The sequence below is a fragment of the Chiloscyllium plagiosum genome, unplaced genomic scaffold (assembly GCF_037043375.1).
Source record: "Chiloscyllium plagiosum isolate Xiang-an unplaced genomic scaffold, Cpla_swu_hap1 HiC_scaffold_25, whole genome shotgun sequence".
Taxonomy (NCBI): domain Eukaryota; kingdom Metazoa; phylum Chordata; class Chondrichthyes; order Orectolobiformes; family Hemiscylliidae; genus Chiloscyllium; species Chiloscyllium plagiosum.
The window spans coordinates 2,207,411-2,219,640 of NW_028270163.1; the positions used below are offsets into that span (position 1 = coordinate 2,207,411).

General features: G+C 40.7%; 1 protein-coding gene across 1 annotated transcript in view; it reads left to right on the forward strand.

Moving 5' to 3' along the window:
* Positions 1 to 12,230, forward strand: part of myo15b (myosin XVB) — a 267,080-nt gene that overhangs the window by 173,891 nt on the left and 80,959 nt on the right. Inside the window, exons 25-28 of the mRNA XM_088000375.1 lie at positions 1,608 to 1,726; positions 6,087 to 6,205; positions 8,760 to 8,901; positions 11,205 to 11,316. Coding sequence (XP_087856501.1) covers positions 1,608 to 1,726; positions 6,087 to 6,205; positions 8,760 to 8,901; positions 11,205 to 11,316 — 492 coding nt within the window. The remainder of the gene's footprint in view (positions 1 to 1,607; positions 1,727 to 6,086; positions 6,206 to 8,759; positions 8,902 to 11,204; positions 11,317 to 12,230) is intronic.

Here is a 12,230-nt window from a genome sequence, read left to right on the forward strand (position 1 = left end):
TCCTTCCTCTTCTTCCCAACGTCATTTGTGCCAACATGCACCACCACGTCTGGCTCTTCACGTTCGCCCTTAAGGATTTCCTGCACTCTGTCTGCGATGTCCTTAATCCTGGCACCAGGAAGGCAACGCACCATCCTCAAATCCCGCCTGTTGCCGCAGAAACCCCTTTCAGTCCCTCTCACTATGGAGTCCCTATTACCACGGCTCTGTGTGATGTCTGACTCCTCGGCTCTGCCTCCACGCCAATTTCTGATTGGGAGACCTGACCGCCTCTCGGACTGGCAGTGACGTTTGTCTCTACGGTTTCCAAAAGATTCAACCTGTTCCTGACAGGTACTTCCCCCGGGGTCTCTTGTGCTTGTCCCATCTCTGCCTTCCTCCTGGGTTCAATCCCAATCTTGGGCAGTTGTGGAGTTTGCATAATCTACCTGTGTCTGTGTGGATTTCCTCCAGGTGCTCCAGTTTTCTCCCCCAATCCAAAAATGCGCAGGTTAGGTGAATTGGCCATGCTAGTTTAGGGATGTGTAGGTTAGGTGCGTTTGTCAAAGGTGAATGTAGGATAGGGAGTGGGTATGGGTGGGTTACTCTTCAGAGGGTCAGTGTGGACTTGTTAGGCTGAAGGGCCTGTTTCCACACTGTAGGGATTCTACACTAAGAAAGAAATACGTTCCATGAGGCAGGAGCAGACAGAAATAGGTCCGCCCGGCCAGTCCTGTTTATGGAATTTGAGAAGTAGGTGGGAAGTGAGCTGTATGGGATTGGCAACTGTGAGCTCAGGGGCTGTGGTGGAGAGATGCCCCAATAAGATGAGATTAGTGACTGTTGTGGACACAATGGTTTGATAATGGGGTCATAGTCCAGGGGAGATAGTAGGAGGTGTCGGAGAGCTGGCAGTGCAATGTAGAGGTTCGTACAACAGACAACAACAGCACCCCTCTTGTCACCCTCTTGATGACAAAGTCAGGGTTGGATCTGAGAGCACAAAGTGCAGTCAGTTCAGAGGGAGGTAGGTTCGAATGGGTGAGAAGGACAGGCAAATTAAGGTGACTAACGTCATGTCAAAAGTTCTCAATGAATAGGTTAAGTGCAGATAAAGGATAAGGGAGAGGGGTCTAGGTGGGGGCTGTCTGTTGGAGGTGGATGAATGCATCTGTGGGGGGGGGGGGGGAGTGGACTCTTTCAAAAGAAGTGGACACAGAGGTGAAGGCAACAGAAGATTTCAGTATCATGTCATGGTGGGGATTCAAATGGATAAACCAGGATCTTCGCTGAGTACAGAACTTTCAGTATCAGAGAGCATAACATCAGAAGGAATAGTAAATTCCCAATAAGCAGTGGGTTTTGGAGAAGAATGGAAACAGAGGGAAGTAATTGTTGAGTTCAGCATAGAGATAACATGGTCAACCTGATTATTGCAATGAGCTGCATGGGATATTGTTACAAAATAATCTCCAGTGAGTTGGGTACCTCAGCTTAATAGGCAAATGAGAAAGGGGTTAAGGTGCTGTGACAAATGTGCTCCAACAGACTGTGTTGTTACACTTTACAGGAGCTGATACACTTATATATTGAGACTCTCATTAGGCCCTACTTGTTCTTGTTTGCAGCTGAACTTCACATTGGGACTGATGTACGGTTGCTGCAGGACAATGGGCTGAAGAAGCGGATTGTGGTCGCTGCACGTGACAACTGGGCTATCTACTTTTCTCGGATGTTCCCTGTCAGTGTAAGTACAGCATCAACAATTTTGAGGTATTGCTTTTACTGTATATGTGTCAGATTTATCTGTCTGATATTAAAAATCTAACACTTAGACACAATGTACAAACTTTGTGTTTTCATATTCTTGGTCACACTTCTGTATCAACTTGAAGAAAGTGAGGACTGCAGATGCTGGATGAAGGGCTTATGCCCGAAATGTTGATTTCTCTGCTCCTCAGATGCTGCCTGACCTGCTGTGCTTTTCCAGCACCACACACTCGACTTTTGTATCAATTTCCTCATTATGAAGTACTATGTAAATACATCCCTTTCAATTTCCCTTTTTGAATTTTTCAATAAGACCATTGATAAAATCATTGAATTACTTAAAACATTTTCATTTGAATTTTTTTTTCATAATTGAGATTTTTAAGGTCGACAGGGAATATTTAAATAAATCATGGAAAAACTTATTTGGCACAATGTTGATGAAATTTACCAATTGCCTTGAATGTTTTAATAAATTTGGGGAAGTATTTATGTAGTTTAAAGTATTAAAGGCTCAATGCCTTGTTTTTAAAATTTTCATTCGTTTTCACATTCCTTACTAACCTTTTCCTGCCTATCTCTGCCTTCTCCTTCAGCTCCATAAGCGTTCCAGATGTTTTTGCCCTTCTGATCCTATCACTTGAGCATCCCTTATTTAAATTGCTTCATTGTTGGTGACCATGTCTTCAGCTGGAAAGATCCTAATGTCTGGAACAAGCTCCACCTCTCTACCTCACTTTCCTACTTCTCGGATACTCCTTAAAATCTAACTCTCTAATCAAGCATTTGGTCATTTGACATATCTCTTGATGTAGCTTATGTTAATTTTGTTTTGTAATTGCCTTATGAGATATTTTTATTATTTAAAGGTATTATATAAAGATAAGTGGTGTTGTAGTTAATTTTCTTCTATAAATGACAGGAACATCAGAGTAGTCTATAGAATCCCTACAGTGTGGAAACAGACTCTTTGGCCCAACAAGTCCACACTTACCCTCCAAAGAGTAACCCACCCAGACCCATTCCCCATCTTACATTTATCCCTTACTAATGCACTTAATGTACACACCCCTGAACCCTATGGGCAATTTAGCATAGCCAATTCACCTCACCTGCCCATCTTTGGTCTGTGGGAGGAAACCGGAGCACCCGGAGGAAACCTACGCAGACGCAGGAAGAATGTGCAAACTGCACACAGACAGTCGCCCAAGGCTGGAATCAAACCCGGGTCTCTGGCGCTGTGAGGCAGCAATGCTAACCACTGAGCTACCATGCCACTCAATAGTAGGCTATTAAGTCCTCAAGTGTGCTCCACTATTCTGGATCATGGCTGATCATCTACCTCAACATCAAGTTACCATGCTATCCTCATATCCCTTATAACATTCCTATTAAAGAAAAATTTATATCAATCTCTGTCTTGAACTTACCTAATAATTATACTAAGAAACACAGTCCCTTGAGCCTTTTCTGTCATTCATAGAACATAGAACATAGAAGAATACAGCGCAGTACAGGCCCTTCGGCCCTCGATGTTGCGCCGATCCAAGCCCATCTAACCTACACTAGCCCACTATCCTCCATATGCCTATCCAATGCCCGCTTAAATGCCCATAATGAGGGAGAGTCCACCACTGCTACTGGCAGGGCATTCCATGAACTCACAACTCGCTGAGTAAAGAACCTACCCCTAACATCTGTCCTATACCTACCCCCCCTTAATTTAAAGCTATGCCCCCTTGTAATATGATCATGGCTGGTCATCGAGCTCAATACCATCATTCTGCCCTCCCTCCATATCCCTTATCCATTTAGCCATGAGAGCTATATCTTCCACCTTCTTGAAAACACATAATGTTTTGGCATCAATCACTTTCTTTGCTGGTGAATTTCACAGACACCCCACTGTCTGGTTGAAGAACTTTTTCCTCATCTTAGCCTTAAAAGGTTTGGCCTTTATCCTTAAATTGACCCTGGTTCTGAATTCCCACAATCGGGAAGATCCTTCCTGCCAGTCCTGTTGGAATTTTATAGGTTTCTATGAATTCCTCTATGGTCTTCTAAACTTCAGTGAATACAACCCAAATTGACGCAATCTCTCCTCGTAAGTCAGTCCTTCCATCCAAGGAATCAATTTGGTAAACATTCACTGCACTCCCTTCATAGCAAGAGCATCCTTCCTCAGATAAGGAGACCAGAAATAAAAAATATTCCAGGTGTGACCTCACCAATGCCTTCTTGAAATTTCTTGAAACTGCGCACTGACTTTCAGTGATTGGTGCACAAGGACACTTTATGTTCAGTGACCTGAGCAAAAGGACACCTCGGTCTCGTTGAACATTCCCATCCTCTCAATTTACAGACATTCAAATAAAAATAACTACACATTTATCCACATAACTGCCAGGCATTTGCCCACTCACTCAGCCTGTCCAAATCACAACATCTCTATATGCTCCCCACAGTTCACCCTTCCACTCAGCTTTGTGTCATCTGCAACTTTTAAGATATTACACTTTGTTCCCTCATCCAAATCATTAATGTATATTGTCATTAGCTGAGATCCTGGTACTGCTCCTTGTGGTACCCCACTGCAATTCATTAATTCATACTCTTTGTTTCCTGCCTGCTAATCAATTTCTATCTCAAGATACTACACTCAATCTCTTGCATCATAATTATACCCATTAATCTTGTATGTAGTACTTTGTCAAAGGACTTCTGAAAGTGCAAATAACCACATCCACTGGCTCTCCCTGATCAACTTTCTAGTTACATCCTCATAGAATTCCAGTAGATTTGTCAAGCATTATTTCCCTTTTGTAGATCCATGCTGGCTGACTGATTCTAACACTGATTTCTCAGTTCTCTGCTATAAAGTCCTCGATAGTGTACTCTCAGCATCTTTCACATAACTGACATCAGACCTCACTGGTCTATAATTACCTGGTCTCTCCCTATCTCCATTTTTAAATAGTGGGGTTACATTAGTCAGCTTTCAATCTGTAGGAACTATCCCAGAATCTAAAGATAACCACTAATGCATCCACTATTTCTTCAGCCACCTCCTTAAGTACTCTAGCATGTAGATTATAGGTCCTGAGAATTTATCAGCTTCCAATCACACCAATTTCTCCAACACATTTCTCTACTAATACAGATTTTTTTCAATTCTTCCCTCTCACTAAACCAGTGTTCCTCATAATTTCTTATTCCTGTCCACCCTTGTGAAGACAGAGTGAAAGATTAATTCAGTTCATCAGCCATTTCTTTGTTCCCCATTCTAAACTCTCTCATTTATGACTGTAAGGACTTACATTAGTTTTCATCTTTTCGTTTTCTCTTTAATACTTATGGAAGCTTTTACAGTCAATGTTCCCCTGCAAGCTTACTCTCATACTCTGCTTTCTCCTTCTTAATCAATCCCTTGGTCCCCCTTTGCTGACTTTTAAAGTGTTCCCAATTCTCTGTTTTTTCTCTTGCCAATTTATGTGCCTCTATTTTGCATCGATGACTATTTCTAACTTCCCTCATAAGCCATTGTACTTTTTATACTTGTGTAAGAAGGATTAAACAATTTTGTAGTTTACCCATACACATTTTGAATTTACCGATCCTTCATACCCAACACTCTTCATATCATCAAAATTTCTCTTATTGAGAATCAGGACCCTAATATCAGAACTAATTACCTCATGCTCCAACTTGATGAAGAATTCTATGGAATTATGAATGCCTCCAGTACATTCTCAGGCATCGCAGGTTCTGTTCACTCACTGCAGGAAACCTTGTGTTACCATCGCTTGAATTTTAAAAGAACTTCTAAAAATTTCTGAAAGGCTTCAACAAGGTAGACAATGAGAGAGATTGTTCCCACTGATTGGAACAGTTTCAGGACAAGGGGTTCATCACTGATGACACAGATCATAAGGAATTCATAAAAAGTTGTGAATCTTTGGAATTCTGTATTGCACAGAATGCTGTGCATGCTCAATCATTGCATATATTTAAGGATGTAGAATCAGGGGATATTGGGAGCAGGTAGGAGCATGGTTGAAGCCCAAAATCAGCCATAATCATATCAAATGGTGGAGCAGGCTTGGTGAGGTTGAATGGTCTACTCCTTCTTTTACTTCTGGTGGTGTTTTCCACCTAACTTTCTACCCAGGAAATTATGCCAGATCGCTAATGAAAGTCTGTCAGATAAACAGTGTGCAGTGTAATCCTGATCAGAATGCTGTTAAGATGAACAAACATTTAAAGCAGAGAGGCATTGAAACTGTGTCATATCATGGCTGTGCTCAATTGGAGACCCCACACATTTCTTTTTAATTCAGGGGGACATTGGCAGCAATGTGCAGATTCTCAGCATCTCTCACCGAGGGATCAAGCTGATAAAGTTGGTGCAAGCAGTCGGAATGAAATCAGACAATTTTAAAATTCTTCAGAGCTATAGGTAAGACATCGGGAAAGATAATTTCATATGTTAGTGTGTCATTGTGTCCATTTATGTCAGTGTGTCTGGATCTGTTATTTTTTAGCTGTTAGCAAGCTTTTGTCAGTGGGCTGTGTCTCATATTCATTTGTACACAGCTACATCTGAATGTGTTAGCCCTTTGATATCTTTTCAGGATTTAGATTTATTATCACATGTATATAAAAAATACAATGAAAAGTGTTTTTCTGCAAATTATATGCAAAGTTGCCACTCTCTGGCGCCATCTTGAAACACTGAACATAATGCAAGATTTTATTGCAATAAATAGGTACAAATTACTGCAGATGCTGGAATCTGTACTGAAAACAACAAATGCTGGAGATCACAGTGACTCAGACAGCATCCATGGAGAGTTCTGACCTGCTGTGATCTCCAGCATTTGTTGTTTCCTTTACCGCAGTAGAGTTCATCTTTCTCTCTTCTTCTTGATCCCCATCTGCTGCTCTCCAGCTGCTGCTTGACATTGGCTGGAATCTGTGAAGCAGGGTCCTGCGTCTCTGTAAAGGCCCTGGAGTCTCACTTATGGGCCTCTACTATTGCTACAATCACAACTGCTGCATCCAAGCTGATAACCAGTTTTTTGGCTACCACCTCTGCAATTATAGAATGAAAAAGGACAGGAAGGCACTATCCAGACAACTGGTCTGATGCCAGTTGTAGGGAAATGTTTGCAAAAAATGTGAAGGACAGGATTAATCAGTACTTGGAAAGGCAGGATTGATCAAGGATAGTCAGCATGAATTTGTTAAAGGGAGATCCTGTCTGACTAATTTAATTGAATTTTTTGAAAGGGTAACTAAATACATTTTAGAAGGTAGTGCAGGTGATGTTGTTTACATAGACTTCAGTAAGGCCTTTGACAAGATCCCACATGGAAGCCTGGTCCAAAAGGTAATAGCCCATGGGATCCAAGGCAAGTTGGCAAACTAGATGCTAAATTGGCTTTCAAAAGGAGGTAAAGGATGATGGTAGAGGATATTTGTGATTGATTTGAAGCCTGTGACCAGCAGTGTATCACAAGGATCAGCACTGGGATCCTTGCTGTTTGCTATGTGTGTTAATGACTTGGATATGAATGGAGAAAATATAAGTAAGTTTGCACTTTTCATGAAAATTGACGGTGGTGTTGATAGGAAGGAGCATGGTCTTAGGCTTCAATCTGGGAAATTGGCCAGAGCAACAGCAGATGGAAGTTATTCCTGATAAATGGGAGGTGATACATTTTGAGGGGTTTAATAAGTAAAGGATATATACAATGAAAGGTCGGTTCTTAGGGAGTACTGAGGAACAAAGGACCTTGGTGTACAGGTTCATAGATCCTTGAAGGAGTCAGCACAGATGGATAAAGTAGTGAAGAAGGCATACAGAATGCTTGCCTTCATTAGTTAGGCAAAGAATATAGGAGTAAGGAAGTCTTGTTACAACTTCATAAATTATTGTTTAGGCCACAGATGAAATACTGTGTGCAGTTCTGGTAACCACACTATCAGAAGGGTGCAGAGGAGATTGACCAGATATTGCCTAAGGTGAAAAGTCTCAATTACGAAGAGAACTGGATAGGCTGGGTTTGTTTTCCGAGGAGCAGAGGAGGCTGAGGGGAAATTTGATTGAGAGATACATACTTATGAGAGACACAGACAGAATAGACTCAGAAAATCTTTTCCACTTGGCAGACATGTCTAAGACAAGAGGGCATATGTTTAAGGTGAGGAGTAAGTGATTTAGAGAAAATCTGAGAAAAATGCTTTTCATCCTAAAGCTGGTGGAAAAATAAAATGTGCTGCCAGAGAGGGTGGTGGAGGGAGGTTCTATTGCAACATTTAGAAAGTATCTGGATGAGTACTTAAAATGCCAGGGTATAGTAAGCTATGAAGCAAGTGCAGTTAAATTGGATTAGTGCAGTTTGTTGTTTGGTGGTCAGCATTAACATGGTGGGCTGGAAGTGGTCAGGGTGGCATGCTATTCAGAGACTTGGTGTGGACTTGATGAACTGAATGGCCTGCTTATACACTGTATTGATTCTAAGTGTCAATTTTTTTTATCCCAGATTATTATATTTAAGCATTTCCCCACCACCAATGTTAAGCTGACTGGCTAGTAATTGCTGTGCTTATCCCACTTGCCTTTTTGAATATGAATTGTAACCATTACAGTATTCCTCTGGTACCACTACCAGAATTAAAGGAGGATTGAAAGGTGATGCAATTTCCATCTTTACTTCCATCAGCAACTCAGAGTGCATCCTATGACAGACAGGGTGAACTTTTAACTTTGAGCACGCCCTGACAACCTTTAAGTAGTTCCTCTCTATTTAATTTCTCTGTTGTCTCCTCTGTTACTTGGCTACAAAATTGTCAAAAAATGTACAGCACAAGAAGAGATCATTGACACATTACATCTATGCCTTTTGAGCACCATGGAGAAAGTTTCCAGCAGACAGGAACCTGCTGAGGCTGAGTAAAATACCTGTGAAGATAATGGACACCCATTTACCTCTCTCCCTTTGTTACAGTTATACGGAAATACTGAATGTGACATTAAAGGAAGAAACCATGCTGGAATTTTCTCTGAAGAATGAGCAGCTGGTCCTGTATTCAGAAAAGGCTGAGCAGGCAAAGATGCTCATCACTTTATTCCTGGAGGAGTTACAGAAGGTACAGGAGATTTGAAAAATACAACAGCAATAGAAAAAGGAGCAAGCATTAAACTATGGCAGGCCAGCAGAAAGTAGCAATTCAAACTGGCATGCAATTGTGATTTTGGAAAAGATCCATACACTTCACTCTACAGTATTAATAACATAAGAACTGACTTACTGGTATATAGGTAAAACATCAGTATTTCTTGTGATACCAATAATAACTCCATATTGAGTGTAGTTATTATGGAAAGTGTTTCCCCTATATTGGTTGCAATTACCAGTCCAGTTTCTACGCCAGTTTTGGATGGAATTACTAATATGAAGATTTACATATAAAATACATCATGCCCAACTACTTGATAGCAGTGTTTATGGACTCCACATGACCCTCTCACACCTCTCATTTAAGCCAATTAGCATAGTCATTCCCATTTATGATTATATAGTTTTCCTTTCAATGTGTCTATACTATTTATCTCACCTACTCAATGTGATCGAAAATTCAACATTCTAGCTGATTTCTCTCTGGGAGAAAAGGTTCATCCTGAATTTTCTAGTGGATTTATGAGCTCCACAAATGGAAACATCTTCTCCATCTGTACTCTTTTAAATGCTGCTTAAGGATTGTGTTACCCCTTAGTCATCTCTTTCCGTTCCTTCCTGAATTACAAGTTTGGTGTCTTTATATCATTTATAATAAAGTTTAAGCCTAACCTGTCTGCTTTTCAATTCTATCCGTCTGGAAGTGTTTGCATTACTTTGTTTTTTCATGGCATGATTGATATGTTTAGTGAGTAATCTTTGGATTCTATTTTGGATTCTGTTTTCTGTGCCATATGGAATTTATCCTAGGATTCTCTGGGAAGCCAGGGAGGAGATTGTTGAGCCTTTGGCTTTGATCTTTATATCGTCATTGTCTACAGGAATACTGCCAGAAGGCTGGAGGATAGTAAATGTTGTCCCCATGTTCAAGAAGGGGAGTAGAGACAATCCTGATAATTATAGACCAATGAGCCTTACAGTTGTGGGTAAAGTACTGGAAAAGGTTATAAGAGAGAGGATTTATAATCATCTAGAGAGGAATAAGTTGGTTAAGGATAGTCAACACGGTTTTGTGAAGGGTAGGTCGTGCCTTACAAACTTTATTGAGATCTTTGAGATGGTTATCAAACAGGTAGATAAGGGTAAAGTGGTTGATGTGGTGTATATGGATTTCAGTAAGGCATTTGATAAGGTTCCCCACAGTAGGCTATTGCATAAAATAAGGAGGCATGGGACTGAGAGTGATTTAGTGGTTTGGATCAGATAGTGGCTAGCTGAAAGAAGACAGAGGGAGCTGTTTGATGGGAGGTGTTCATTCTGGAGTTCAGTTACTACTGGTGTACCACAAGGATCTGTTTTGGGTCCACTGCTGTTTGTCATTTTCATAAATGACCCGGATGACAGCGTAGAAGGAAGTGTTAGTAAATTTGCAGATGACACTAAAGTAGGTGGAGTTGTAAGTCATGCCAAAGGATGTTGTAGGTTACAGAGGGGCATAGATAAGCTGCAGAGCTGGGCTGAGAGGTGGCAAATGGAGTCTAATATGGAGAAGTGTGATTTGATTTAGTTTGGAAGGAGCAACAGGAATAAAGAGTACTGGGCTAATGATAAGATTCTTGGCAGTGTGGACGAGCAGAGAGATCTTGGTGTCCATGTACATAGATTCCTGAAAATTTCCACCCAGGTTGACAGGGTTGTTAAGAAGGCATACGGTGTGTTAGCTTTTATTGATAGGGGGATTGACATTCAGAGCCACGAGGTCATGCTGCAGCTGTACAAAATTCTAGTATGGCTGTACTTGGAGTATTGCTTACAGTTTTGGTCACCGCATTATAGGAAGAATGTGAAAGCTTTGAAAAGGATTCAATGGAGATTTACTATGATGTTGCCTGGTATGGAGGAAAGGTCTTATGAGGAAAGGCTGAGGGACTTGAGGCTGTTTTCATTAGAGCAAAGATGGTTGAGAAGTGACTTAATTGAGACATACAAGATAATCAGAGGTTTAGATAGGTTGGACAGTGAGAGCCTTTTTCCTTGCATGGTGATGGCTAGCAAGAGGGGACATAGCTTTAAATTGAGAAGTGATAGATATAGGACAGATGTCAGAGGTAGTTTCTTTACTCAGAGGGTAGTAGGGGCGTGGAATGCCCTGCCTGCAACAGTAGTAGACTCGCCAACTTTAAGTAGGCGAAAGTGAGGACTGCAGATGCTGGAGATTAGAGTCATGAGTGTGGTGCTGGAAAATTTGGTTCATATTGTATATCTACCTCACAGGACTCTGACCACGTTATGGCTATTAAGAGCTATATTACAGATGATAAAAGCTTGCTGAACTTTCGCAAAGGAGACATCATCAAGCTCCTGCCTCTAGATGGACTCGAACCAGGTGAGTCTCAAAGGGAAACTGCAAACTCATCAATAGATAGCATTCAGACCACACCCTCAGAAGTGGTCATTGATGCAGCAGGACGAAATTAATGCCTGACCTAACTGAACTCAGGCAGCCAAAGGAGACTATCAGACATCCATTCAGAACAGACATTGCAATATTCTTTCAATTATTTAATGACAGCAGCCCAGAAATGGACTCTGTTGATTTTGTTTTGCTCAAACGCAGATGGGAGCCAGTAGAAAGGCCCAAAATGTCCTGTGATACACGGTCCCACTATCTCTGGGAGCTATTAAAAGGCACACAAGGAATAAAATCTCTCCATCTCTGACAAAGAAAATTACATTGGGGTAGTAACTTTAAATAAAAGTTGAATGAGACTTCATTAGGAATATTGTACTTGTAAAAAAATGTTTTGGTTTAGGATTACAATGCTGATTTCACTGGCATTCTGCCTGATACAGACAAATAGAGATACAAAGAAAGACTTGGTCAGACCTTTTCTGATTGAAACAGTGTTGATTATAGGTCAGTATAACGGGGCTTTAAAGTCCTAAAAGGCTGAGATAGTAGAGTCTAAAATGAAGAGCCAAAGTGTCACACCACACTGGAAATCTGTCCCTTTATTTCGAGAATTACTACAAAAATTTAAAAAATTATCAAAGCATGCAAAATCCTCAATTTACCTGTAACTAACAAAAATATGGACCATGTTTCTGCACTTAACAAGAACTAATATTTACTACAAATAAATAGATTTTAACCACATGTAAACACTATGAACTGTCAATATTTAACTCGATTAGTTAGAACTCTGAACTCTAACCCCTTTTTAAAATTCCTCAAAATACACATGCATGTAGACCGACATAGAAAGACAAAAAAAATTGGTGTTATAGGTGGAGGTAAAA